At 53.9% G+C, this 26,382-nt stretch overlaps 7 protein-coding genes across 7 annotated transcripts; 5 read left to right on the forward strand and 2 right to left on the reverse strand.

The window, feature by feature from the left end:
- Positions 1 to 769: 769 nt before the first annotated feature.
- BO82DRAFT_376404 (uncharacterized protein) lies at positions 770 to 6,634 on the forward strand (the record flags this gene model as incomplete). Its single annotated transcript, XM_025637523.1, has 6 exons — positions 770 to 3,172; positions 3,594 to 3,615; positions 3,733 to 3,752; positions 3,880 to 4,471; positions 4,539 to 5,745; positions 5,779 to 6,634. The coding sequence occupies 6 exons, from the start codon at positions 770 to 772 to the stop codon at positions 6,632 to 6,634; spliced, it is 5,100 nt and encodes a 1,699-aa protein (XP_025489623.1).
- A 2,396-nt stretch (positions 6,635 to 9,030) lies between these two features.
- Positions 9,031 to 12,371, forward strand: atg1 (serine/threonine protein kinase ATG1). Its single transcript, XM_025629984.1, has 2 exons — positions 9,031 to 9,485; positions 9,599 to 12,371. The coding sequence occupies exons 1-2, from the start codon at positions 9,357 to 9,359 to the stop codon at positions 12,275 to 12,277; spliced, it is 2,808 nt and encodes a 935-aa protein (XP_025489624.1). The 5' UTR covers positions 9,031 to 9,356; the 3' UTR covers positions 12,278 to 12,371.
- BO82DRAFT_132979 (uncharacterized protein) lies at positions 12,256 to 13,050 on the reverse strand. Its single transcript, XM_025629985.1, has one exon. The coding sequence runs from the start codon at positions 12,865 to 12,867 to the stop codon at positions 12,466 to 12,468; it is 402 nt and encodes a 133-aa protein (XP_025489625.1). The 5' UTR covers positions 12,868 to 13,050; the 3' UTR covers positions 12,256 to 12,465.
- A 776-nt stretch (positions 13,051 to 13,826) lies between these two features.
- BO82DRAFT_133008 (high affinity methionine permease) lies at positions 13,827 to 16,143 on the forward strand. The gene is made up of 6 exons (XM_025629986.1): positions 13,827 to 14,098; positions 14,162 to 14,393; positions 14,446 to 14,899; positions 14,950 to 15,214; positions 15,268 to 15,430; positions 15,491 to 16,143. Exons 1-6 carry the CDS (start codon positions 13,999 to 14,001, stop codon positions 15,903 to 15,905), a joined length of 1,629 nt encoding a protein of 542 aa, XP_025489626.1. The 5' UTR covers positions 13,827 to 13,998; the 3' UTR covers positions 15,906 to 16,143.
- A 686-nt stretch (positions 16,144 to 16,829) lies between these two features.
- BO82DRAFT_356399 (M1 family metallopeptidase) lies at positions 16,830 to 20,302 on the forward strand. The gene is made up of 3 exons (XM_025635715.1): positions 16,830 to 17,465; positions 17,536 to 19,906; positions 19,961 to 20,302. The coding sequence occupies exons 1-3, from the start codon at positions 17,005 to 17,007 to the stop codon at positions 20,087 to 20,089; spliced, it is 2,961 nt and encodes a 986-aa protein (XP_025489627.1). The 5' UTR covers positions 16,830 to 17,004; the 3' UTR covers positions 20,090 to 20,302.
- A 351-nt stretch (positions 20,303 to 20,653) lies between these two features.
- Positions 20,654 to 23,585, reverse strand: gpi10 (putative glycosylphosphatidylinositol-alpha 1,2 mannosyltransferase). Its single transcript, XM_025629988.1, has 5 exons — positions 23,055 to 23,585; positions 22,653 to 22,883; positions 22,365 to 22,594; positions 22,149 to 22,295; positions 20,654 to 22,097 (listed from the first exon to the last, which is right to left on the reverse strand). The coding sequence occupies exons 1-5, from the start codon at positions 23,397 to 23,399 to the stop codon at positions 20,795 to 20,797; spliced, it is 2,256 nt and encodes a 751-aa protein (XP_025489628.1). The 5' UTR covers positions 23,400 to 23,585; the 3' UTR covers positions 20,654 to 20,794.
- Positions 23,586 to 24,164: 579 nt separating this feature from the next.
- car2 (ornithine-oxo-acid transaminase) lies at positions 24,165 to 26,033 on the forward strand. Its single transcript, XM_025629987.1, has 3 exons — positions 24,165 to 24,856; positions 24,925 to 25,626; positions 25,693 to 26,033. The coding sequence occupies exons 1-3, from the start codon at positions 24,356 to 24,358 to the stop codon at positions 25,876 to 25,878; spliced, it is 1,389 nt and encodes a 462-aa protein (XP_025489629.1). The 5' UTR covers positions 24,165 to 24,355; the 3' UTR covers positions 25,879 to 26,033.
- The last annotated feature ends 349 nt before the right edge of the window (positions 26,034 to 26,382 follow it).

A 26,382-nucleotide genomic window follows, 5' to 3' on the forward strand; every position in this document is an offset into this window, starting at 1 on the left:
AGTCGCCTGTTTTCGTGTACCCTATTCCCCCCTCCCAAACATTCTCCTTTTTCATCTCTTTTCTTCTACATACTTCTCGTTTATTTACCCCTACCCTTCTGTGTCCACTATTACTACCCACCCTGTTTTGTTCTGCTCCCGTGCAGTACTGTGCTGGCCACATGTATACTTAATATTGTTCCCCAATCGTTGCCTCATACCCCTGTGCGCATACCCCCATTTCTTTCCTTCTCTGTCACTTGTTGCATCTACATTGTGCATAATAACCCCATATCTGCCATTTATGTGTTGAGCGTGCCATTCGTTCTGCAGCATAGCTTGTGATAATTGAGAATTGTGAATCATCAAGGTCCATACAGTAGTTTGATTTTCTTCTGTAGGAAGCCTGAAGTTCGTGGGCATAGTTCGATGGTCTTGGGAAAGCCCGCCTTTAGCTTATCTTAGCAGCGCTCTCCGCCTCGGCAGATCTTAACGTCACGCACTCCACTTAATCCTGCAACAATTCTCTGCTCGAGGAGGAATTGTCGGATCTTTAGTTGCCCTTCTATCTTAGGCTAAGTGAGCATTACTAACCAATAGTCTTTCTCTGATGCTCGACCCGGTCCGACGCTCTGCTGCGTGCCCACCTTCTTCCTAGATTAGCGAATACTGTCTGCGGGGTGCCCGAATCCCACCACGAAGAAAAAAGACCCTCGACCCCTCATGAGCAGCAGCCTCCATCCAACACACTTTTCCCTGTCGAAGACACCTACTACACCCATCCGTCACTATGCCACCTCAGCCGCACCTTCAACCACTCTCACCGCCGGCTCCCGGCGCAGGTCTCAATGTGATCGCCCTCATCTCCGGCGGGAAAGACTCGCTCTACTCGCTCCTCCACTGCATCCGCAACGGCCACAAAGTGGTCGCATTGGCGAACCTCCACCCCGCCGCCAATGCGCAGCCCACAAACACCACCACCACTACTGCCACCAGCACCGACCCATCATCAGTATCATCATCGACCCCGTCCCACCATGTCCCGGAAGAAGAGGAACAAGACCTGGACAGCTTTATGTACCAGACCATCGGCCACAGCATCATCCCCCTCTACGAGACCGCCCTCGGCATCCCGCTGTACCGCCAACCCATCCGCGGCGGCGCGGTCGACACCTCCCGGATCTACCGCCTACAAGCCGAGGACCAAATGGCGGACTCTCCCGGCCGCGACGACAGCAACACCGACTACAATAACACAAACAACCCCGAGGAACGGGAGGAGGCGGAGGCGGCCGACGAAACCGAATCCCTGATCCCGCTGCTGAAACGCATCATACAGGCCCACCCGGAGGCCAACGCCGTCTCTGCCGGCGCCATCCTCTCGACGTATCAGCGCACCCGCATCGAGAACGTCGCCGCCCGCCTGGGGCTGGTGCCCCTGGCCTGGCTGTGGCAGTACCCCGTGCTGCCGGATCGGCGGGCGACGGACGCCGGGCTGCTCGAGGATATGGCGGCAACCGGGTGCGAGGCGCGGATCATCAAGGTTGCGTCCGGTGGGTTGGATGAAGGATTCCTGTGGGGGGATGTGGCGGGTGCGGATGGGCGGGTGCGGGGGCGGATCGTGAAGGGGATGCGGCGGTTTGCGGACGCGGAGGATATTCGGGGCGCTGTGTTGGGGGAGGGCGGCGAGTATGAGAGTCTGGCGCTGGATGGGCCGGCGTGGTTGTGGAGGTATCGGATTGAGGTTGCTGGGTGGGAGGCTTGTGTTGGGGATGGTGGGGTGGGGTTTGTGAGGTTGAAGGGGGCGAGGTGTGTGGGGAAGGATGGGGAGGGTGATCGGGGCAGTCCGGAGAGTGTGAGGCGGCCGGATTTGTTGGATGAAAGGTTCGAGGAGGTTTTGGGGTCTGTCTTGGGGGGTGAAGGTGCGTTGGTTGTTACGGGGGACGACGAAGAAAGGAGCTTGCATGGTGTGGGTTTGGGGGCCGGGAGTGATGGGCTTGATGCGGTTCAGACTACGGAAGGGAGGACGTGGGTCATTGCTAATGTCACAGCGCCTGAGGCTGGCCCTGGTGCTGGTGAACAGATGAGGGCTATTGCGAAGAAGCTTCAGACGATTCTGTGCTCCTCCTCGAGCCGCGAGGTCCCTCGGACGACGGCTGATATTGTCTTCACAACGGTGTTGCTCCGCTCCATGTCAGACTTCCCCCTGATGAACTCCATCTACGTCTCGATGTTCAAGAAGCCAAACCCCCCGGCGAGAGCTACGGTGGCCTGTGGTGCTAGCCTTCCAAAAGGCGTGAATATCATGGTGTCCGCGGTGGTGGACTTGGGTTCGAGGGAGCAGCGGCAAGGCCTTCATGTCCAGTCGCGTTCCTACTGGGCCCCCGCCAATATTGGGCCATACTCGCAGGCCATGTCGGTACCTCTGCAGGGCCCCGAGCATTTGGTGTACATCGCTGGCCAGATCCCTCTCGAGCCGGCCTCGATGGAGATATATGGCCTCGAGAAGACGTGGTTCAAGGGCTTTTCTTCGCGAGCGGTCCTGTCTCTTCAACATCTATGGAGGATTGGTGTGGCTACAAACGTGGACTGGTGGTTGGGAGCTGTCGCTTTCCTGGCGGGAGCCGATCATATCAGAGAGAGAGCCAAGATAGCTTGGAATCTGTGGGAAACGATGCATAGCAATCAACAGGAGGAAGAGGATGCTGAAGACGAGTCGGGTCTGGATGCGTGGGACCTCAAGTATGGTGGGCGCGCCCACGAGCAAATCAAGGGTGTCTCGAAACCCGGACTACCGCGGTTCGACGTGGTCCAGTCGGAGGGATCTATGATCCCTGCTTTCTTCGCCGTGCAGGTAGAAGAACTGCCTCGAGGAAGTGATATTGAGTGGCAGGGTCTTGGTTTCCGATGCGATAAACTCAAAATCACCACCGAAGAACTGCAGTATGGACGCCAAACCGTGGTGACCACTGGCCAGGATATGGGCTACATCGGCATCGAGGTGGATGCGAGATGGTGTGGGCCTGACCTCGAGTCTTGCCTCCGATCGATCCTGCAGAAAGCCACGCAAGGGTCGAAGAGCCCCCATGTAGTCATATACACGACCCAGCCATTGTCCAATGACCCATCCTGGGGTCAGATCGTTCCCTGCAAATCGGCTTGGGGATCGAAGGGTCGGCAGCTGGCCGCGGGGGTTATCGTCCAAAGGCAGAAGCCGTCTGCATAGAGAGCCAAGACTCAGGACGAAAGGATCTGTGTGGCTTCACAGTTGCATGCGCTTAGCAGTATGATACCATTCACGTCGTTCTAGAATAAAGACATTGTACATATAGCATCATAAGTGTTGCTGCCAGAAAGTCCGCTCTCAGGCGAAGATAATTGTGACCTCACCTCACTTCTATCCAAGTCTGATTGACTTCTGCTGTAAGCCGATGGGGCCAGATGAGATCATTCGGAAAAGCCCGATGGGCTGACTGCCGTACCCGATTGAAACTCCATAGCCTTATGACCGGAGTGAGGTGATAGAAGACGAAAGGCCTTGAGAAGAAAGGGGGTCATTCCTTTATTACCGTCTCCTGATGCACGCCTGACGTGCTGAGTCGGCATGTGATAAGCGAAAAAAACCCGCTCCCGCCTGTTGGTTCCTCCGATCTGATCAGCTCTCGATAACAACTTCCACTCAACCTGTCATCCTTCCCTCCTGCGCCCCAACACTTCCCCACTACTACCACCACCACCACACACACTCCATAGATTCAGGGCCAATTCTTTCGGTATGACTACTATCTTTCGAGCGTGCTACCTTACACATGTTACAATGACTAACATCGATGATGCTCTATAGTCCCTCCTTTCTTGAACCCTGACCTATGTTTATCGACATGACGTACGCGCTCTAAGAACAGAACCGGACGGTCTGACCAGCAAACACCTATGACCTCTACACAGAGCCAGGAGGAAGATGGGCTACTTCCAACACCCAACAAAGATCCTGCATCGGACCCTGAATCTCACGATAATCTCCGACAATTCTCCCGATCCCCCCATCCATACACTCGTCCGGGCTCGCACTGTCCCTCGCTACCTGTGGATCCCGGCGACCGAGCGAAGCCCTCCCGCTGGCCCCGGACCTCGAGTGACAGCGGCACCGAAGCCGACGATGAGAGTACTGGTCTTCTAAGAGGCTTGCCGGCCCCTCCGCTACGATTGCGAAAAGGACTGCGTTCGAGTATCCATGGCGCCGGCGAGATCGATCAGTGGCTCCCCATCTTGCGCCCGTGGCCGTCGATAACACGGTCCACCTCGCGGAGTTCGCGGCGGAGTTCTGGCGAGCATGCGGAAGTCGGGGCCGCCGAGCTACGGGAACAGGAATATCGCAGAAAACGGGTGGCCGTTCTACAAAGGCTACTGGAAACCGCACTGCTGCTTTCCGTGGGTGTTGTCGTCCTGGGACAGGAGAGTGTGAGAGCGGCCGCTTGGGCCTGGAAAAAAGGTGCGCGGACATCTCCCCTGTGTGTGACTTGGTTTCATCTCTTGACTAACTCGAGAACAATTTGCAGAGCTTGCCACCTTTTTGGTCATCGTGATCGGTCTCTACACCGCATATCCTCTGCATCGCGATGGCCGCCCGCGACTTTCTCGCCTGTCCACATTTGTCGTCCCTTCTGCCTTCGATCCCGCTCCGTTGCTTTATCCCGTATTGATACCCATCTACGTTTCGCTGTCTCTGGCGCATCACAATCCTTCATTGATACTGCCTAATATTCTTCTCAGTCTTTCATCTCTCCCTGTTCAAGTCGTTCCGCTGCGCGAATGGGTCCACGGTTGCAGTGTTGTCCATTGGCTGGTCACATTGATCCCGATTGTCGTTTCGGAGCATCTGTCGGCGGGTCCTTCATGGCCGAAACCACTAACTCTTCGTGGTCTGGACGCGGAAGTCCTGACTCTTATTTTTCCTTTCCATCAAGCGTTGATACCCACTCTAGATTTCTTATTGACTACCAGCATCCTTCCCGCAGAGCTGCAGCTTTTAACAAGCGCTTTAATCAATCTCTACTTATTTGCAACATCCCCCCAGGCCGAAATCCTCAAGGCGTTGCTATGGCTGGGAGGCATGTGCACCTTCATCGCTTGCCGGGGTGTGCTTCGATGGGAGGTTGCCTTGGCCCGAATCCCGACCTGGAAGTTCCGACGCTCCCCTAGTGCTTCACAGTCGCCTCGCAGCATCTTCAATGTGATCGACCACAAAGTCTGCCAAAAACTCAGCAGAACAGGCTCCTCGGAAGATAATCTTTCTGATAGTGATTCGGCCGATGGGAGCTATGTGCTGGTCTCCCGCAAAACAATGTTCGACTCGCGGGAGAAGACGCTGTCCAACGGGCTAAGTATCACCAAGCACAACAACGCAGGCATGGAAGGCACTCGCCGGCGATCCCGTACCGCGCATCGCCGACGACACACTTTTTCGAGCTTCGACGATGTCAAACGAGCGGAGAAAGTTAGGACGACACCGGGAGGTCGCAAGAAGCGATCAATGGCCCCCGGGCTGGCCTCCTTCCTGTCGCTTACTGTACCTCAAGCACAAGTCCGGAAATGGCTGTATGCCCTGTATGTTTACGTTGCCGTTCTGATCATTGTCATGGTGCCCATTCGGTACTATGTCAGTGATCGAGCATTGCAGAATGGGGAGCCCTTCGGGTGGGCATTGGGGTACCTCTTCGGTAATATATCTGGGTTTAGATTCTGGGTGCTCATGTGGGGTTTGGAGTATTGGATACCTCTTCCAGCTCGTCTGGATAGCGACCCCTCCAATGAATCATGTCCCTTTGGCTGGGTTGAGCATCTGCGGCACGATACGTTCGGGGAAGCTAATTCGCGCCTCCTGATTGCTGCCTATTGCATCCTGGTACTTGTGACCGGCCTGGCTGTTGTGCTACAACTCAGTCCAATCGCAGAGGTCGACACCCGACGCAAGGTTTTTCACGGGATGATGGTCTCGATGTTCCTTCCGACCATTTACATTGACCCCCCGTTCTGTGCTCTCGCGTTGAGCCTCGCCTTGGCTATTTTCTCGCTTCTCGACTTGTTCCGAGCCTCTCAGCTGCCACCGATCTCCCGGCCGCTGACGTATTTCCTGGCGCCCTACGTGGACGGTCGCGATCATCGTGGTCCCGTCATTGTCTCGCATATTTTTCTCCTCATTGGATGCTCTATCCCCTTATGGCTTTCTCTGGCCGATATTCCTCGGACAGGGGAGTATCCATGGGCGGGCTGGGACGTAATGGGTCGCGATGTCAGCATGGTGAGCGGCATTATCTGTGTCGGGATGGGAGACGCGGCGGCCTCCCTCATCGGCCGCCGATTCGGCCGGCGAAAATGGTTCTGGGGCGGGGGGAAATCGTTGGAGGGCAGCGTGGCTTTTGCAGTCGCTGTAACCAGCGGGCTGATTGTTGCACGAACCTGGCTTACCCTGGGCCAATGGTCCACGGACGGAAGTGACGGGACGAATCTCATATACCCCTGGCTGCTTATGGTGTTCAAAGCCATTCTCGCAGCCGGCGGGACCAGCGCAACCGAAGCTATTCTGACCGGGTGCAATGACAATGTCGTTGTACCGATTGTGCTGTGGCTGTTAGTGAGAGGGCTTGGCATCTAATGCGGTTGATTTTCGGATATAGTAACGATTACAGCATGCTTTGGTGGAGCGCTTCTGGTGATGTCTGCTTTGCTATATACCCCATAAGACGAAGAAGCACTGCAAGTTTAGGTGGATTCGTTGTGTTTTGTTTGCACCTGCTTTCGACTTTTCTCTTTTCACTTTTTATTTTCTACGATTACCTTGTGTGCCATCCCTGATTCAATTAATCATCGCGACCAAATGGATAGAATAGCAGCCTGATGGTGAGGACGTGGAAGACTGTCCTCGCTGGTCATGGCGTGCTCCGCTTGTGAATAACATAACCAACCCATCATGCCAACACTATAGAGTGATTGAGTGCCGAAGGCAACCCTCCCCACAATCAGGCAGCACCCCTAGGAATACCCATTTGCTGCATGCATTGGTCTTGAGCGAAACGGTTTTGTTTTTGTACCTCGAATCGTACTTTGTTGTCCGCTTTAATCAGCCTAGCCTAGTCACTCTAGCTTGAGAAGCTAGGAAGACTCGTCCGGCAACTCAGGGACGTGCTGTGCGCCGGGCGGGTTTGAGCTGCGTCGATCGCCACCGACTGAGCGTACCGACTATGACCAGACGGGTTTAGCGGGGGATCAGCCAGCAAGATCAGGCAGCGGGTAACTAGAGTTTTGGGTGGACAAGACTCTGCCCTTTGCCCCATCAATAATAATAGAGTCGCTTATCAACCCGCCTCAGCTACCATTCCGGGTTCTTCGAAGAGAAGGGGGGCTCTCGCGGCAAGACGGTGGCAAGGTCGGATGGGCACTACACTGGGCTCTCTCGGGGTCTTTGTTGGTAAGCAGCCGCGCTCGGAGAGGCGGAGAGGCTGAGGAGGCGGGCAGAGGAGGAGGAGGAGGAGGAGGAGGAGGAGGGGAAGAGAGAGAGGGTTGAGTCATTTGATGCGCCATTCATTCGTTTTATTAAACGAGTCTGGACTAGTTGTTGGGTGATTTGCTTTGATTTTAGGTTGGGGGAAACGTCGGGTGTCACTGATACTGACCCAGAAAGTTATCAGTACGTCGAGTAACAGGTAACAAGTAACTTGATTTTGGGTTAGGAGTCAGAGCGAGAGAGAGAGAGAGATTGAGTCACCAGATGTGAACCGTCAAATTACCAGGTATGGTAAAGATGACTGACTGGGTTTCGCTGATCACTGTGTCTGGGTGCTGATGATGTTGATGGCTGATGATACCGCAAGTGGCTGAGCACATCATAGCTGGATCATGAACTGACGAAAGTGCGCATGTAGAACGATTTACTGGTATGGATGGACATCTGCATCTTGCACATTACGGACAGTATCTACTTCAGTATGAGTATATGGCCGCCCCCGATGGAGAAAAGTGATGATTGCAGGACGGATACTTTCCCCAGGCAATCCACTCGTTATCGCCTGTCCCCGGATTCATCCTGTTCCGGCCGCGTCTTATCTCTCCGTCCGTCTCTCTCTCTCTCTCTCTCTCTCTCTCTGGTGGGAGATAGCAGGAACCTTGAACTGTACTGTAGGGTAGTACTGTACTGTACATCTTCCCCCCTAAGTAGGAGCATGATGCACTCAACTTTGGTGTCTCGATGAGTTCTCGGTCTGTAGCACAGTACGGAGTACAGTACTTAATGATAAATCACTAACTTATCTAGGACGAGTAGGTAAGGGTGATGACGACCGTGGATTGGGAAGTACTGCTCCTAGTCGGTACTGTGGAGATTGACTCGGGGTGGCTATTGGCTGAGACATCTATTTGAGGACATGCCGCCCTGCTGACCGCCTTTGTTCTTCTCTCCCGAAGGTCATTCATGATCTTATCGGCGGTCACGCTCTCAGTCACTGCTCCCTCCCTAAGTCTCTCTTCTCTCTTTTCCTACCTACTCAATAAGTTACCTACAACAATTCTGCTTGCTTGCTTGCATGTCCCACGGGTCCAGCTGCTTGTTCCCGCCTTTCCACCTTCCCCCGTCAATCACATCATTCTCTCTCTCTCTCGCTCTCTACTACTTTCCCCCCCCCTTCTTCCCATTCTTCAGTCGTCGCTCTCCCATCCCTTGTCTTTGTGAGTGACTTTGAAACTTATCTACAAACCGACTCTTTCTTCTTGTTCTTTCTTCTTTTCCCATCCTGCAAGCCACGGTCTTGTTTGCGATCGGTCCTTCGGTTACTTCCACGCCTCGATCTACACAACATACTTCATCTGCCGAAATTAGTATACGTCTATCAGCACTGCATCAACAGCTTAGGCCACACCTCCACCTCCACCCCCCTGTAGCTGTCGCCTCCATCCTATCATACACACCCCCGTCTGTCCGCCTCACCGCTCTCCTGCCTCCTACAACGCCGACGTCTATTCTCGACCTATCTACTACCACTAAGTCGGTCCCCCCTACACCCAGACCCTATCTGAAGGTAGAAAGACGCCTACCTATTCCTTGTCTCGTCGCCTGCGCTCGCCTGCCGCCCTGCCCAGCGCTCCTTCACTACTTTCACCACTGCCTCCGCGGTCCACCTTTCCTTCAGCCATATCTATTGCTCTCCCCGTCCTTTCTCTGTCTACTATTCTCTTATCACCAACATTCCTCAACCGCTTGCCACTCCCCTGATGGGCCCCATCCATCATTCGCCGTCGCTATTCTTCCTGTTGAGGTAGTTGCTGTTGGTTAACAGGGCGCCGCTGGGGTTTTGTACACGCATTGTCTGCGCCCTGTCGCGATCATGGCATCAACAAGTCATTCGAGGAGGACGAGAGATTCCTCACACGCTGAGATGCCCATCGGCCGCTACACGCGGCTGGACGAGATCGGCCGAGGCAGCTTTGCCACTGTCTACCAAGGTGTTCATACGGTATGTTTCCTATGTCGCTACCCGAAACCGCCCTTGGCGAAAGAGACTGCATCGTTCATCGGCGGTCAAGTTGAAGCTTTGAAGGCCTATGCTAATCCAGTGTCTACTTGTAGAAAACCCGCACGTTCGTGGCGATAAAGTCCGTCAACCTTTCCAAGCTGAACAAGAAACTGAGGGAGAACCTGTCGTCGGAGATCCATATTCTCAAGGGATTATACCATCCCCATATCGTGGCCCTAATCGACTGTCATGAGACGACATCTCACATCCACCTGGTGATGGAGTACTGTGCCCTAGGTGATCTATCTTTGTTTATCAAGCGACGAGATACCTTAGGCGATCACCGCTATACGCGAGAAATGATCTCCAAATATCCGAATCCTCGAGGTGGCGCCTTGAACGAGGTCGTCACCCGCCACTTCCTCAAGCAGCTGTCGAGTGCTCTGAAATTCCTCCGAGATCGAAATCTCATCCATCGTGATATAAAACCACAAAACTTGCTCCTTTGTCCATCACCATCATCTTACCGCTCGGGTACCACCCAGGTCGTACCATTCAAGGGCAGCGAAGATTCATTCAACCCTACGACAGGACTCGAATCACTACCCATGCTCAAGATAGCTGATTTTGGTTTCGCGCGGTCCCTTCCAGCCACGTCACTTGCAGAAACCTTGTGCGGCTCGCCTCTCTACATGGCTCCTGAGATTCTTCGATATGAGAAGTATGACGCCAAGGCTGATCTCTGGTCGGTGGGCACGGTATTGTACGAAATGGTTGTTGGGAAAGCACCCTTCCGGGCTTCGAACCATGTCGAGCTGCTTCGGAAGATAGAGAAGGGAGAGGACAGGATTAAGTTCCCCGAGGAGAACCCTGCTTCTGATGAGATCAAGGCATTGATTAGAGCGTTGTTAAAACGCAATCCGGTAGAGAGGCTGAACTTCGCCGACTTCTTCGGGAACGGCATCATCACAGGTCCAATTCCTGGGTTGATAGCCGATGATGCGTCCTCGCCCTATCGACGTTCGACCATGGACACAACGGCTGCCGAACCAGCACTTGTACCAGAATCCCGGCCTGAGCCTGGTCCTGTAACAGCGATGCCCCGTCCGAAAGAGGTGCCGTATCCTGACGATCGTGTGGAACCCTCCACGTATCCGGTCGCCCGACGCTCGATGGCACCGACTTCGCGTCCCGGTACGCCGAGCACACCTATGCGTAGGACTGGCAGCGCCGATAGACCTTTGTCTATCGCCAAGGGTTCTGCGGCAACGACGGGGTCTCCAGTTCCAGTAGTAGATCCTCAGGCTTCTCTCCGCCAGGAGCCGAACGAAGGTGGTGCGGCAACTACGCCCGTTGAGCGTCAGCGGAGCCGCACTGCCCCGTCTGGTGTTCCGCAGGTGGATCGGTCTGCGGAAAAGGCAAAAGAAGAGCGCGAGCGCGAGCGCGCAGCGCAAGAAGTAGCATTTGAGCGAGATTACGTGGTCGTGGAGAAGCGGGCAGTGGAGGTTAATGCTTTTGCCGATGAGATGGCACATAGTCCGCGGATTCAAGGGGGCTTCTCTCGGCCTGGCCAGGGAGGGGTGCTGTCACGACGCCCAGCGACAATGCAGGGCGTGCCGACAGCTGCAAATATGTTACCCAACGCATCTCCCAGCAAAGCCATGCAAATGATCTCCGGGCGCCCTCGTGCTGACTCGGCGCACATTCGCCAGAACTCATATGAGCGCCGATACGGACAGAGCCCGACATCGGCCACGTCGGCGATATCCAAAGCCCTCAATATGGCCAGCGGCCGCCTGTTTGGGATGGGATTTTCACCACCCTTGACAATAACAAAGGGCGGGCGCTCCCCGCCGTTGGCTTACAACCCTTTCCCAGCCTATCCCAACCCCCAAACTAGCTTGATCGTTCTCGGGGACAGTACCAAGACGAACGTGGCGTTGGATGAAGACAGCAAGATTGTTCAAGAGCTCGAGGAATGTGCCACTCGCAGCGATGTTGTCTATGGATTTGCCGAAGTGAAATACAAGCAATTGATCCCCCTGGCTCCTTCTGTTCAGACTGATAATCCTGGAACCACGAATTTGCCTGGCCAGCCAGAGACATCAGATCCCACTGACAGCGGACTAACGGCCGACGCGATCGTGACACTGTCAGAAGAAGCGTTGGTCCTCTACGTCAAAGCGCTCTCCTTGCTGGCAAAATCTATGGATATCGCAAGCGCCTGGTGGAGTCGCAAGACTCGGGCCGAAGCGTTCGGCGAGTCGGCGGGCAGCAAGGGAGATGCCACCGGCGCACTCGTTAGCAACCGGATTAACAACATCGTGCAGTGGGTGCGCAATCGGTTTAACGAGGTGCTAGAGAAAGCCGAATTTGTTCGTCTCAAGTTGATCGAAGGACAGAAGCAATTACCGCTCGACCATCCGAGTCATCCCAGTAACTACTCGGTCGGATCCTCTCTAGGTTCGAATACATCTGGAGATGTTGTTGTCAGCTCGGGAGTGACGGCTGAGAAATTGATGTATGACCGCGCACTCGAAATGAGTCGCGCGGCAGCAATTAATGAACTGACGGGAGAGGACCTCGCCGGGTGTGAGATTGCTTATGTTACGGCAATTCGGATGTTGGAGGCGGTTCTGGACGAGGATGAAGGGTCTCGGGCCGGTCACAGTAGCGGCAGCAAAGCCGAAAGTCGGAGGAACAGCGAACGAATCATGCTAGACGGAGTCCAAGCGGAGGATCGACAAGTCGTTATCAAATGTAGGTTCCCTCGATTCTTCTTCGGTTTCTAGAAGATTTCCAGAATTCCACTAACGTGCCACAGTGGTGTCCAGCATCCGGGGCCGATTGGCATCCCTCCGCAAGAAATTGGCCATGATCTCCAAACGGCACACTATCACTCCTCCGTCGAGTGGCCCGAGCAAGTTGGCTCCCACCGCGTTCCCACCACCTGTTGCACATGCCATTGGAGCCACGCCGCCTAGATAGATTCCCGAACCCCTTGGTCTTTCCCTTCTTCGAGCATGCTGGACCATGCTCTCTTGAATTTCCGCGGGTGTCTTGCGCATGCTCGAGTCGCCACCTTTCCTCCATGGGTAAAGCATTTTCCACCTTGCTTCATCACAGTTCGTGAGTTATGGTCTACATTTCTCAATATTGTTTCCTTGACCGCTTCTTCTTCTGCTTGATCTGCTTCTTCATATCGGGTTGGGTTCTTGATATACGCGTTACTGCGACCATTCGGAGTTCTGCGCTTTTGTTTGCTTTCCCTCGGAGTTTTGCACGGGGTTTTTGTTAGGCGTTCCGACTGGAGAGGTACACACACAAATTGCCACACACACACACACACACACACACACACACACACATGCCGCCACCTCATTTGGATATGATATGACGATATTACTTTGGGATTTCGGAGTCTGGGTGGAATTGGAGGATGGATCTTCTAGAAGCAGATACGGACTGCCAGTCAGACGAAGCTGTACTGTACATACATATAATCAGAGGAACTTTACTTCTATCTCTATTTCCTCTTTTTTTTTTTTTTTTTTTTTTTTTTTTTTTTTTTTTTTTTTTTTTTTCGGGTGATAATTGATACTGATAAAAGGAATAGTGCTTGTCTTGGCTCACGGTGAGCCCCGCCTGGAGCCTGGATTGTCTCAGGATGGTGCAAAACCTTACCTAACTTTAACTCATCATCGCAGGGGGACAATGGCGTGCTCAATTTAGGTGTGTCATAAGATGGGCTCCATGAGGCCTAGAGTAGGCCCAGCGGTGGAGCGTTTTTCACCCACCGCGGGTTCCGCCCGTCAGCAAACTTTTCTTAGCCCTGGCGGCCCTGCCACTTTTGCCTCAGGGCAAGACAAGAAGCCATGATCCATCATGATCCATCCAACTCCTCTTCGTACTGGGCTAAGGCCTGCTGGACGAACGGCGGAGGTCCGCCAACCACATGGCTTCGCCCGCCCTGCATGAAAATTGTTCTTTCCCACTTCTTGACGTCTTTTTCCCTCCTCTCTTCAATCGGCACTCTTCTTCTTGTCGTTGTCACTGCTGTCACTGTTGTCATACCTTTTCGTCTTGTTCGTTGTTGGATCCTTGACTTGTTGTCATCACTCTATAGTTCCGCCTCCCATCCAATTCGTTCGCTGCGACTGGTATACTAGCTTGGTACTGTGTCTGGGCCAAGGATATAGATTCCAGTCGCGCTTGCATCTAACTTTTTCTTCTTTCCATATTGTTGGCCACTGGTGTCTTGTCTCAATTTGCTCAGACAATCCTGTCGACGCCTGACCGTTCGGAGTGCTGCTGGTTTGGTCGCCTTCGATTGCATCAAATTTAGTCGCAGCACACCATCCCATCTTACGGTCTTGTGCCTCCGTCGGTAACCGCCTCCTCTCCGGCTGCTGTCACTTGTCTTCCCACGCTATATAGCCCTGCACCCACTTCGGGGCTTCATCAGTAAGACTATACACTAGTTTTTTTTTCTCGATTCCAGATCACTGTCGCAATGAGTGAAATCGAGCCTGAGTCTGGCTACAAGGTGCCTCTTGCCGGCGGCAAGCCTGTCGAAGATGGTCTTCGCAGAACTGATGGTGTCTCTGGATTATGTATGATCTCCTGCTCAGGCAGTTCTCCCAAAGCATGTGCTGATTCTAACTGATGGCTCACAGACGAGGGAAATGTCTTTGAGGCCACTCCTGATGACCGCCGTCAGATCCGTGTGGTCAGTGCCTCCTTCCTGATTTTCAACCGCGTCATCGGCACTGGTATCTTTGCCACCCCCAGTACCATTCTCTCCCTGGCCGGCAGTGTCGGTCTGTCCCTTATCATGTGGGTTGTCGGCACCTTGATTGCCATGGCCGGTACGGCCGTCTATCTCGAATGGGGTACCGCGATTCCCAAGTGAGTTACTTCCCCCAAAAGCCAGGTTGTCTTGACATGCTGACAGACGAAGGAACGGCGGAGAGAAAAACTATCTTGAATATGTCTTCACCAAGCCGAAGTTTCTGGTTACGGCCATGTACGCGGCTTACGCCGTCCTGTTGGGTTGGGCTGCGAGTAACAGTATCGTCTTCGGCGAGTACATCCTCAATGCTGCCGACGTTGAGGTCGGGCGATGGAATCAGCGTGGTATTGGCTTGGCGTGCATCACGGTCGCCTTCTTGATACACTCCTTTGCAGTCAAATGGGGCCTCATGCTGCAAAACGCGCTGGGTGTCATCAAGCTGGTCATCATCGTCTTTGTTGTTGTTACCGGCTGGGTGGCTCTTGCTGGCCACGTCAAGATCGACAACCCTCCCCACAACTTTACGAACGCTTTCGAGGGTACCACCGACACCGGGTACGGCATCGTCATGGCCTTATACAATGTTATCTGGTCCTTTATCGGTTATTCCAACGCCAACTATGTGAGCTACTAGGATATCTCTCTTTGTGGGCTGGCTGCTAACCTTCCCAGGCCTTGAGCGAGACCAAGAACCCCACCCGGACCCTGAAGATCGCAGCCCCGATTGCTATCTGCTCCGTCGGAATCCTGTACATGCTGTGCAACATCGCATACTTCGCTGCGGTGCCCAAGGAACAGTTCTTGTCCTCTGGTCAGACTGTTGCTGCCGCTTTCTTCGGGAACATGTTCGGTGCACGGGCCGAAAAAGTCATGTCCGTCTTTGTGGCCTTGTCGGCTTTCGGCAATGTCTTGTCGGTGATCTTTTCTCAGGGACGAAGTAAGTCATTTGTTTTCGGAGTAGTGAAGAAACGGTACTAAGACTATTTGCAGTTGTCCAGGCTCTGGGTCGTGAGGGAGTTCTGCCCTTGTCGAAATTCTGGGCCAGCAACCGGCCGTTCAACTCGCCGGCTACTGGTCTCTTCGAGCACTGGGTTGTCTCCATCATCATCATGTTGGCGCCTCCTCCCGGAGACGCTTATAACTTCTTGGTCAAGTGAGTCTCTGCAAAATTGTCCTGGATTTGAGCCTCGATACTAACCTGGCCACTCTTCAGCCTGATCACGTACCCTTTGTCGATTGTCAACGTTTTCGTGTCTGCTGGTCTGATTTACATCTATCTGACCAAGTCGAAGAAGTTCCCTGACTGGGCCCCTGGTATCCGCGCCACCCTGCCGGTCACCGTCTTCTTCTTTCTGTCGAACGTCTACTTGGTGATTGCCCCGTATATTCCTCCCAGCGCGGGACAGAGTGTGTACAAGAGCCTGCCGTACTACCTGCACTGCGTGGTGGCGTTGGGTATCTTCTCGCTCGGTGCCATTTACTACGTGGTGTGGGCGGTCTTGATGCCCCGCTTTGGAGGGTATATCCTGATCAAGGAGTCTGTGATTGACGCCGATGGCTGGTCCAGAAGCGTGTTCACCAAGATGCCCATCAACCAGGCTGCACAGCCGTCCGAGCAGCGGCAATAGACGCGCGCGTGTCTGCCTGGATCCGAAAGTTTGGTTCTGAACGGCAACCGGACTCCGACTGTCGGGACACTCTTCCTTTGTTGCCTAATGCTTTTATGAGGAACGATTCAACATCATAGCCGCTTGTGGCATAATCATAATATTTACATTACCATCGCATACATGCGGAGTTTAATTTTCAACGAACGGAATTTCTTTTTTTTTTTCTAATCTTTATTCATGGGATGGATGCTGCGAACATGGTTCGGGCACTTTTGGGGGTTCATTCAACATTCAGTTCTTGTATTATTAGATCCATTTGAGAGATATCATTGCTATGGTGGCGTTGCGCTACCCTAATCCAAGTGAGACAAAAAGCTTTTATTTCTGATATGTGTTCAGATTGTGATTCGAGGACTGAAGGCTTAGAATTTGATGACATGAAAGAAATGGCTAAGCTAAAGTGATTAATGTCCCAGACCTCTATGGAAGCCCATTCACGGGAAGGGCACGACTAAACGCGTGACCCAAATCATGAACCCCTCAAACTGGCTGGAGCACCGTCTAGCAAGCACCGCTGGCCCCGAAGGGACGGCGGACCGCCATATACCATACGAAAATTTGAGGCATATGGCGGTAGTTGGCTTGCGTAAAATGAATGAGGAGAGAGAAAGAGGCGCAAGGAAGAGGTGGTGGGGAATAAATAGGAGAATTGAGCGGCCTCATGTGATGCGGAGAAGCCCTGACAAGCTCGAGCCCTGAAGACTGACCGAGTGAGGACTAGTCATCCCGTGACCCGTGACGGAGCAGTAATATGACGGTAATAATACCAGAGCTCATACGCGGACTCACCGCCTGCTTATCTGGACGAGAAATTCTTCCCTTCGCCTTCGCCTTCAAGTGCCTTGACGGTTGAAAGAGATTCGAAGGGATTGTCCTCCATGAGCCAGGTCAATGACAATTGCGCTTGTTTGAGTTCGTTCCATTCAGCTGTCACTTGCCTCATTCGCTCCTTGCCTGGCTCTGCCTCGGTTGAGCTTCTCCAATCCCAATTCTAGCTATCTTATCACTACCTCCCATTCGCATTTGCAATCATAATAATTCCACTACCACAGGAAAGATGCGTCGCTTTACCTCAGCCCGACGGTTACCGCTCCTTCGCCGGAGCTCCGCCAGCATCAGACCTTCCTCTGCGCTCTGCCCCTCCCCCACCTCCTCCCCTCTCTCCACTCATTCACACTCTATATCTTCTCTCCCATCCCTCTCTTCTGCTTCTGCTTCTGCTTCTGCTTCTGCTTCTTTCTCATCATCTTCATCTTCTCTCCCCTCCCTCTCTGCCTCCACTTCTTCCCCTCCCGTCCTTCGTCGTACCCCTCTTCGCTCCACTACTCTTCCCAAGCTCCAAAAGCGTTATTGCTCGTGTCGCAGGATGTGCGGTACACGTCGTGGAGAAGTGTCGGGCTCGACCAACATCACCCACGGTCGTGAGGTCCTGCCCACCAACGTCAAGCCTCTTCACTATGACTTGACTCTCGAGCCCAACTTTGAGGCTTTTACTTATGACGGAACCGTCGTTATTGAGTATGCGCTCCTTCGCCATCCTGACTGCTCCTGTGAGCTAGCTGAAGATTCAACTAACACTATCTCGTAGCCTCGAGGTCACCGAAGATACCAATTCCATCTCCCTCAACTCCAACGAGATTAAGATCCACAATGCCGTTGTTTCTGCTCAGGGCTCTGTCGTGGCCTCCCAGCCCGAGGTTTCCATCAACCAAGACACCCAGGTGGCCACCGTCAAGTTCTCCGAGACGATCCCTGCTGGCTCCTCGGCGCAGCTGAAGCTGACCTTCACCGGCGAGCTCAACGATAACATGGCCGGTTTCTACCGCTCCTCATACAAGACCTCCGAGGGTGAAACCAAGTACATTGCTACAACTCAGATGGAACCTACCGATGCTCGTCGGGCCTTCCCCTGCTTTGACGAGCCCGCTCTCAAGGCCAAGTTCACCATCACTCTGGTTGCTGACAAGAGCATGGCCTGCTTGAGCAACATGGACGTTGCTTCCGAGACCGAGGTTGACGGCGGTAAGAAGGCGGTCAAGTTCAACACCTCTCCCCTCATGTCCACATACCTCGTGGCTTTCATTGTCGGCCACCTGAACTACATCGAGACCAATGCCTTCCGCATCCCTATCCGCGTCTATGCCACCCCCGATCAGGACATTGAGCACGGTCGCTTCTCGCTTGACCTGGCTGCTCGCACCCTGGCCTTCTATGAGAAGGCCTTCGACAGTGAATTCCCCCTGCCCAAGATGGACATGGTGGCTGTTCCTGACTTTAGCGCCGGTGCTATGGAGAACTGGGGTCTGATCACCTACCGTATTGTCGATGTTCTCTTGGATGAGAAAACGAGCGGTGCTGCCCGCAAGGAGCGCATCGCGGAGACCGTTCAGCACGAGCTGGCTCACCAGTGGTTCGGAAACTTGGTCACCATGGACTTTTGGGATGGTCTCTGGCTCAACGAGGGCTTTGCCACTTGGATGTCCTGGTACTCTTGCAACGCCTTCTATCCCGAGTGGAAGGTCTGGCAGACCTACGTCATCGACAACCTGCAGAGTGCCCTGTCGTTGGACTCGCTCCGCAGCAGTCACCCCATTGAGGTGCCTGTGAAGCGTGCCGACGAGATCAACCAGATCTTCGATGCCATCTCTTACTCCAAGGGCTCGTCCGTTCTACGCATGATTTCCAAGTACATGGGTGAGGACGTGTTCCTGCAGGGTGTCCGTAACTACATCAAGAAGCACGCTTATGGCAACACTCAGACGGGTGACCTGTGGGCCGCTCTCGCCGATGCTAGTGGCAAGCCCGTTGAGCAGGTCATGGATATCTGGACCAAGAACGTGGGATTCCCCGTTGTCACTGTCTCTGAGGATGAAAAGACCTCATCCATCAAGGTTAAGCAAAACCGCTTCCTGCGTACGGGCGATGTCCGCCCCGAGGAGGATACCACCCTCTACCCAGTCATCCTGGGTCTGCGGACCAAGCAGGGTCTCGATGAAGACACCATGCTGAGCGAGCGGGAGGGCGAGTTCAAGGTTCCTGATTTGGACTTCTTCAAGCTCAACGCTGACCACTCTGCCATCTATCGCACCTCCTACACTCCCGAGCGTCTCACCAAGCTGGGTCAGGCTGCTAAGAATGGCCTACTCACCGTTGAAGACCGTGCTGGTATGATCGCCGACGCGGGCGCTCTCGCGGCGTCTGGCTTCCAGAGCACTTCCGGACTCCTGTCTCTTCTGAAGGGATTTGACAGCGAGTCGGAATTCGTTGTGTGGAACGAAATCCTGACCCGTATCGGTGCTCTCCGGGCCGCTTGGTTGTTTGAGGATGCTCCCAGCAAGGATGCCCTGAAGGCTTTCCAGCGGTCTTTGGTGAGCGAGAAGGCCCATGAGCTTGGATGGGACTTCTCCGACAAGGATGGACACATCCTGCAGCAGTTCAAGGCTTTGATGTTCGGCAGTGCCGGCTCGGCTGAGGATCCGGTCGTCGTCAAGGCGGCCCATGATATGTTCGAGCGGTTCGCGGCCGGTGATGCCAATGCCATCCACCCCAACATCCGCGGCAGTGTGTTCAGCATCGTGCTGAAGAAGGGCGGTGAGAAGGAGTACAACATTGTCGTGGACCGGTTCCGCAACGCCCCGACGTCGGATGAGAAGACCACCGCCCTCCGCTGCTTGGGTGCCGCCGAGGATCCCGCTCTGATCAAGCGGACCCTGGAGCTGGCCAGTGGCGACGAGGTCAAGAACCAGGACATCTACATGCCCCTGAGTGGCCTGCGCAGCCACACCAATGGTATCGAGGCCCGCTGGACCTGGTTGACCAACAACTGGGATGCCATCTTCAAGCGCCTGCCCCCATCTCTGGGTATGCTGGGCACCGTCATCCAGCTCAGCACCGCCAGCTTCTGCACGGAGGCCCAGCTGAAGGAGGTCGAGGCCTTCTTCAAGAGCAAGGACACCAAGGTAATTTCCTCTCTCCGTCTTTTGCTATTTACAAACACTAACATTGGTGATTAGGGATTCGACCGTGCCGTCGAGCAGAGTCTGGATGCCATCCGTGCCAAGGTCAACTGGGTCAACCGTGACCGCGCCGACGTTGGATCCTGGTTGAAGACCAACGGCTATTCCCAGGGCGGCAAGCTATAAGCAGCCACTTGGTTTCGCATTCGTGTTGGCGATCGCTGAGGATCGGGAGACACACACACACACACATACCGAAGGCCGCGCTCGGCCTACATATTTTCGTACGCCTTCACATTTTGTAGAATATTTTCTTTGGGGCAAATAGTACATTGATTCGGTCTCCCCCGGGGGCCACGAAAGATACCAAATATGACAGCACTCTTCTCTGAACTATATAGACCGTGCACGATATCTCTTTTTCCAAAGTTCAAGCAGCACATGAAACAGACAGTGTCCAGTTTCGACGATCCTTAGGTGGGTGACTGCCGGCGCAGCCAGTCAACCAGTCACGTGATTCGCGGCGGCTACCACCGGCACAACCTTTTAGCCCTTCGTACTGCATGTAATCTGAAGGAAATCTAAATGCTTTACGCGGATCGAGCCCCATGTTCACTCGTTTCCGAATAGATAGAAGAATGAAAAAAAAAAGAAATATATTTACAAATACTGGAGACGTCCAAGTATGTGCAACCGTGAGCAGAATCGCGGAAGAAAAGATACAGTGGCAGCGAGCGTGATCAGGCTGGAAACACCTCAAGCATGAGCCAGACTATAGACACTATAGACACATATAGAGACTGTGGATTATTACAAAGAAAAGACGGGTATACGGATTGTGTACTTGCGTAGGCAACGGAAATGAGGGAATGGGTGTTGCGTAGTCAAACCTTACCAGACAAAATCCCAGAGGCGATCCAGCCAGTTTGGAACCTCAAATCCAAGCACGGTATGCTTGGGCCGCCGGTACCACGGCCACAGCCATGACCACGACGAGGACTGGGGACGCGAGGAGGTCCAGCGGAACGCCTGCTCGAATCTGCCGCCCGGGCTCTGCTTCTTGATGGCCTGGAAGATGCGATTGAAGACACGATCGCGCTGCTGGAGTTGGCGGGAGCGTTTCGCTGTTTTCCAGTCCAGCTGCTCGGTTGTGTCCAGACACCAGACCACGATATCGCCCTGACGACGCCAGTCGTCGTGCCAGTCGGTATTGTGAGTGCGCCAGCATTCGCCGTATGAGGAACCGCGGAGCAGTTTCTTAAGCGTGGGTTCCATCTGGGCGAAGAAGATGAGGTAGTCCGGCCAGTGGTGCTTAGGGGTAGCCTCGGGCCGCAGAGATGATCGAGACCGTTCCGAAAGGGACTGGTAGCTTGGTCGTCGGGGAAAGTAGCTCAATCCACCGGCCATGTTGGCACGCAGGAACCCGGAGGGATCGTCGTAGAACTGGTCGGCTTCGTCACGATACTCCGCTTTTTCGGTAGCGTTCATTCCAATGGGAGGCTCGCAGGATAGCGCCCAGGCGTCGATGGAGGGATAGACCATATGAGAACGCCACGGGGTGCTGTGACATGGCATGAGGAAGCCGGCAGTAATGCCGGAATCATTGATGTTACTCAGGTTGTTGGAACCATGGACTCGCCTTTGGTCTCTCAGGTATGAAAACACAGCATTCGGCCCAGACGCATGATAGACTGTGGTGTAGAGCCCAATGACAACGTTGCACAGCACAAGAAAAACCAAAAGAAGTCGGCGAGGTATATGTCTGCCAACCGAGTGAGTCACTGCAGGGCCAAAGAAGTCTACCAACACTGGAGAGGTCAAAACATGCAGCGCGGGCAGCAATGGATAGATGAACCGCACTTCTTTGTGGGAGATCAATGAGAGCACAAGCGGCATGGAGAGGCACACATAAGTCAGCTGAACTCGCAGTTGAGCCTGCGTTTCAACTTGCAGGTTATTGCTAGCGGCTGCATGCGAGCGTGTCCAAACACGATACAAGCCCACAAAGGTGAACGGGAGCGCAGTTGTCAACAACAGCGGGTAACCTTGGGAGAGGTAGTAATGCCAATCGTTGCGACCGTAGAAAACAGCTAGGGACTGGGCAATATTGAAGTACAGGAAGCGGAGAGGAGGGAAGGTCCAGATTCCGTAAAATAATCGATCTGCCACGATTGATACAGCTAGGACAGCGGCGCTTGGAATGGAGTCAATACAAAATTCATGATGCAGGATGAAGGCGACTTACCCCCATATTGCAGCTTCGCGAGCTAAAAGTTTTCTTCGCGCCGAGGTACTGCGATGCAATACGACGCTTGCTAGGACCAGCCAAACCAAGATGTTAGTGGGCCGTAAAATACAGGCAAGGGCTGCAAGCGGGAGACACTGTCTCAGCCTATCCTCCATGCTCTCATATTAGCCATTCGGATAGCAGTTATCGCGTCTGCAGGACAGCATAACATACCTTCCGAGAACCACCTCATCATGCTGATGCCGCTGGCCCTCTCTCATCAAATCCCAGGGCGTGGTGATTACCCGGCCAGTCGGATTGGGTTGTACGGGAGGTTTCGGGGCCACCGACCATTCCCACGGCCACAGATAGAGAGCGATAACGGTGAGCGTTGTCTCCAGGCAGTTGGACAAGGTTCTGGTAGAACAAAACCATTGCCAAGGGCTAAGGGCGGTCAGCGCCAGCTGGGTTCCCAATTAGTCTTTCTGCGGTGGACATGTCAAGTTACAATCTGATACGTACCGCAGCTGAGGCCTCTGGACTGGCTAGACCATAGGCACAACGAGCCAGCTTCCAGGTATAGTAGTCTCCGAGGGCTGCGATAACGGCCTGCGCCGTCTTCGGAGCGGCAATGAGAAGATCCGCCTGCCATGCAGGGGAGAGGTGCAAAGCACGAGCGAGCCCGCTGGCAGCGGAATAAACAGCGGTAAAGAAGAGAGGGTGAAGAGAGGATCTCAACTGGTGCCGCCACTCCTGTAAGATGACACCATGCGGTGAAGCAATTAGTCACCGAAAGCGGGCGGATTGGAGTGAGAGCGATCAGAAGGCAGAAGACCAAATGGTGTTGGAGGGTAGCGATGCCGTAAAGGTGCAGACGCGTTCCACCAATAGCGGAAGACAAAGAAAGGGAGGGGGGAAGCTCACCCAGGTGATCCAAGCCCCGTGGTTTTGGCCAAAGGCCGCCTGCCAGGCCGGTTCCAAAGACTGAAAATATTCATCGGGTTGGAAGAAGGTGCGGGTAGTCAAGGCATTTAAAAGACGGAAAGCAAGCAAGTAGAGGAAGACGCGGAGGGAATCGGGTGGAGAAGGTAGGATAGGGAAGCGCGGCGGGGAGGGAGTGGGCGTTCGCGGCCTCAGTTGGCGAGGCAAGTATAAAGGCCCGTCGGGGTCGTCCGAGGGAAAGCCAGAGGCCAGTGAAGCAGCCGAGGACACGGAGGAGGGGGAGCAAGGAAGGGAAGGAGGTGAGGAGGCTCTGGATCGGCCTGACATATTAGGAGTGGTGGAACCCAGTTCAGGAACGAGATGATATGATCCCCAGATCCTGCGAATTAAGTTATGGAGTATGAGGTATGACGATGATGATAATGATGCTGTTGTGGTGGTGTGGTGGTGGTAGATGAGTGTGATGTAATTGAGCCGACTCTGAACGGAGGGCTGCAGGAGAAACTGCACTGTTGTTGTGTATGTAGTGTACAGTAGGTTTGTTGATAAGGAATTTAGGATCACCAACCAATCTGCTTCACCAATCACCGGCCACTGTGACAGGTCTCCGAACCGATAAGAAAGGAGAGGAGGCGAAGATCCGCAGCGTGGCGTGCGTGGGTCTGAACAGAAAGTGAGGTTATGGTGGTGTAGTAATGAAATGAGCGTCACTGGGTTTGTGGAAGAAGGCAAACTGGCAAAGAAAAACAAAGTGGACCTCGCGGTGGATCGACCATCTCCTTATCCGGGGCTTAGTCAGAATGGGTGGATGATGCCGTGGGAGTTTACTAGGAGTTTACTAGTAAGTAAACTGGTAAACCGCCTACTAAATTGCAACCGTCCCGGGTACACCTGCACTTAGGGATCATCCGCGTAGACTTGCACTTAGGAGTCTAGTTCATCTCCGCAAATTTCCCATCTGCACCCATTTTGTCTCTTGGTTATCCTCGTTTCCCTCGTTTCTCGCTGTTTCCTCCTCGACCGGTGAACAATTCCTTTTCCCCTTCCTCGTCGTTTGTCGTTGGCCTCGCTACATTTGCCTGTTTCTGCCCGCCCGCGCATTTCTTATATCTTCCCTCCTCTCGCCCACCTTTCCTTCTCCTCTGCTCTCTTTCCATATACACCTCCTCTTATTCCTCCCCCTCCTCCTCCTCCTCCTCCCCCAGATTCACTGACCAACCTTTCCTCCCACTCAATCGGATCTTCGTTGCCCCGCATAATATCCCACATCACTTGTCTTCACCATGGCCACCAAAGCCACCAAAGCTACCAAGCCTGCCAACGGCTCCAACGGCGCTCACTCCTACCACGCTGCCACCACTCAGGACGCCATCAGTGCTGAGAAGGAGTATGCCGCTCACAACTACCATCCCCTCCCCATCGTCTTCGCCCGTGCTCAGGGCACCACTGTCTGGGACCCCGAGGGTCGGGAGTACCTGGATTTCCTGTCTGCATACTCCGCCGTCAACCAGGGTCACTGCCACCCCAAGCTGGTAGCGGCTCTGGTGGAACAGGCCTCTCGGCTGACCCTCAGCTCTCGTGCCTTTTATAATGATGTCTTCCCTCGCTTCGCTGAATTTGTTACCAAGTACTTCGGGTTCGATATGGTCCTGCCCATGAACACAGGTGCAGAAGCCGTTGAGACTGGTATCAAGATCGCCCGGAAGTGGGGTTATAAGGTGAAGGGCATTCCGGAGAACCAGGCGCTCGTTCTGAGTGCGGAGAACAACTTCCACGGACGCACGGTAAGTGGGCTTGCGAATCTTATCCTAGTAAATTGAATTAGTCAAGCTAAAAGGATCATGAATGTCAGTTCGCCGCTATCTCGTTGTCGTCTGACCCCGAGTCGCGCGAAAACTATGGCCCCTATCTCCCCGGTATCGGATGCACCATTCCCGGAACGGACAAGCCTATCGCCTACAACGACAAGGCGGCTCTGCGGGAGGCCTTCGAGAAGGCGGGCCCCAACTTGGCCGCTTTCCTGGTGGAGCCCATTCAGGGCGAGGCGGGTATCGTGGTTCCCGACGAAGATTACCTGCAGGAGGCCAGAGCCCTGTGCGACAAACACAATGTCCTGTTGATTTGTGATGAGATCCAGACTGGCATTGCCCGTACTGGTAAGCTGCTCTGCCACGAGTGGAGTGGAATCAAGCCCGACATGGTCCTGTTGGGCAAGGCCATCTCTGGTGGCATGTACCCCGTGTCTGCCGTTCTGGGGCGTAAGGATGTCATGCTCACAATCGAACCCGGCACCCACGGATCCACATACGGCGGTAACCCTCTGGCCTGTGCGGTTGCCATCCGCGCTCTGGAGGTTGTCCAGGAGGAACAGATGGTTGAGCGCGCTGAGAGACTTGGTCACCTCTTCCGCGACGGCCTGCTGGCCATCCAGAACCCTATCATCCAGACAGTGCGGGGCAAGGGTCTGCTGAATGCCATTGTTATTGACGAGTCGAGAACCAATGGTCGTACCGCGTGGGATCTCTGTATGTTGATGAAGTCCAAGGGTCTCCTGGTAAGTTTCAATCACCCGTCAAACTCGTGGGTGATAACGTGGATTTGCTGACACCGTGTTTGTTAGGCCAAACCCACCCATCAGAACATCATCCGTCTTGCGCCTCCCTTGGTCATCACTGAAGATGAGATTCAAAAGGCTCTGGACATCATCAAGGAGTCAGTGGCAGAACTGCCCACCCTCACGGGCGAGGTTGAGGATGAGATTATCCCTCCACCGGAGAAGAAGGTGAAGGTAACTCTTGAGAACTAGAAGCCGGACGCAAGGAGGATGCGATCAGTCAACCTCTTAATGAGAGGCCATGAGCTGTTCTTTCCTGAGTTGCGACGAGGCCTGTTTATGGTCGACACCCGAGCCCTGACCAATGAGCCTGATGGTACTCTAGCTCACCCCAGAGCCAGTGCCATTTTCTTGCTCGCTTTGAGCGACCTGAACTGTAAGGCTTTTCCGTCACGAGTCTAAGAGAAAACAGGATCTCTTTCTGGATGCAATTTCCGAAACTTGGTAATGGGATTGGCAGGCCAGGCAAGTTTTGTGGCGAATGACGACTTGTAATGATATGTTATGACCTTAGAAGCATTGTGTAGCAACAAATTGAGAGCAGCACACTTCCCTCTAATTTTCTAAGTGAGTAGTTGGGCAGTGCCGGCTCATGGTTACCTACCTCTAATAATATATTTGTGCGGCTGTTGGGTTGGCTGTTGTTGTCCCGTGCCCTTTTGCTGCCACCCCCTCTTTCTTCCCCTCTTTAACGAA

The sequence above is a fragment of the Aspergillus uvarum genome (assembly GCF_003184745.1).
Source record: "Aspergillus uvarum CBS 121591 unplaced genomic scaffold BO82scaffold_46, whole genome shotgun sequence".
Lineage (NCBI taxonomy): Eukaryota > Fungi > Ascomycota > Eurotiomycetes > Eurotiales > Aspergillaceae > Aspergillus > Aspergillus uvarum.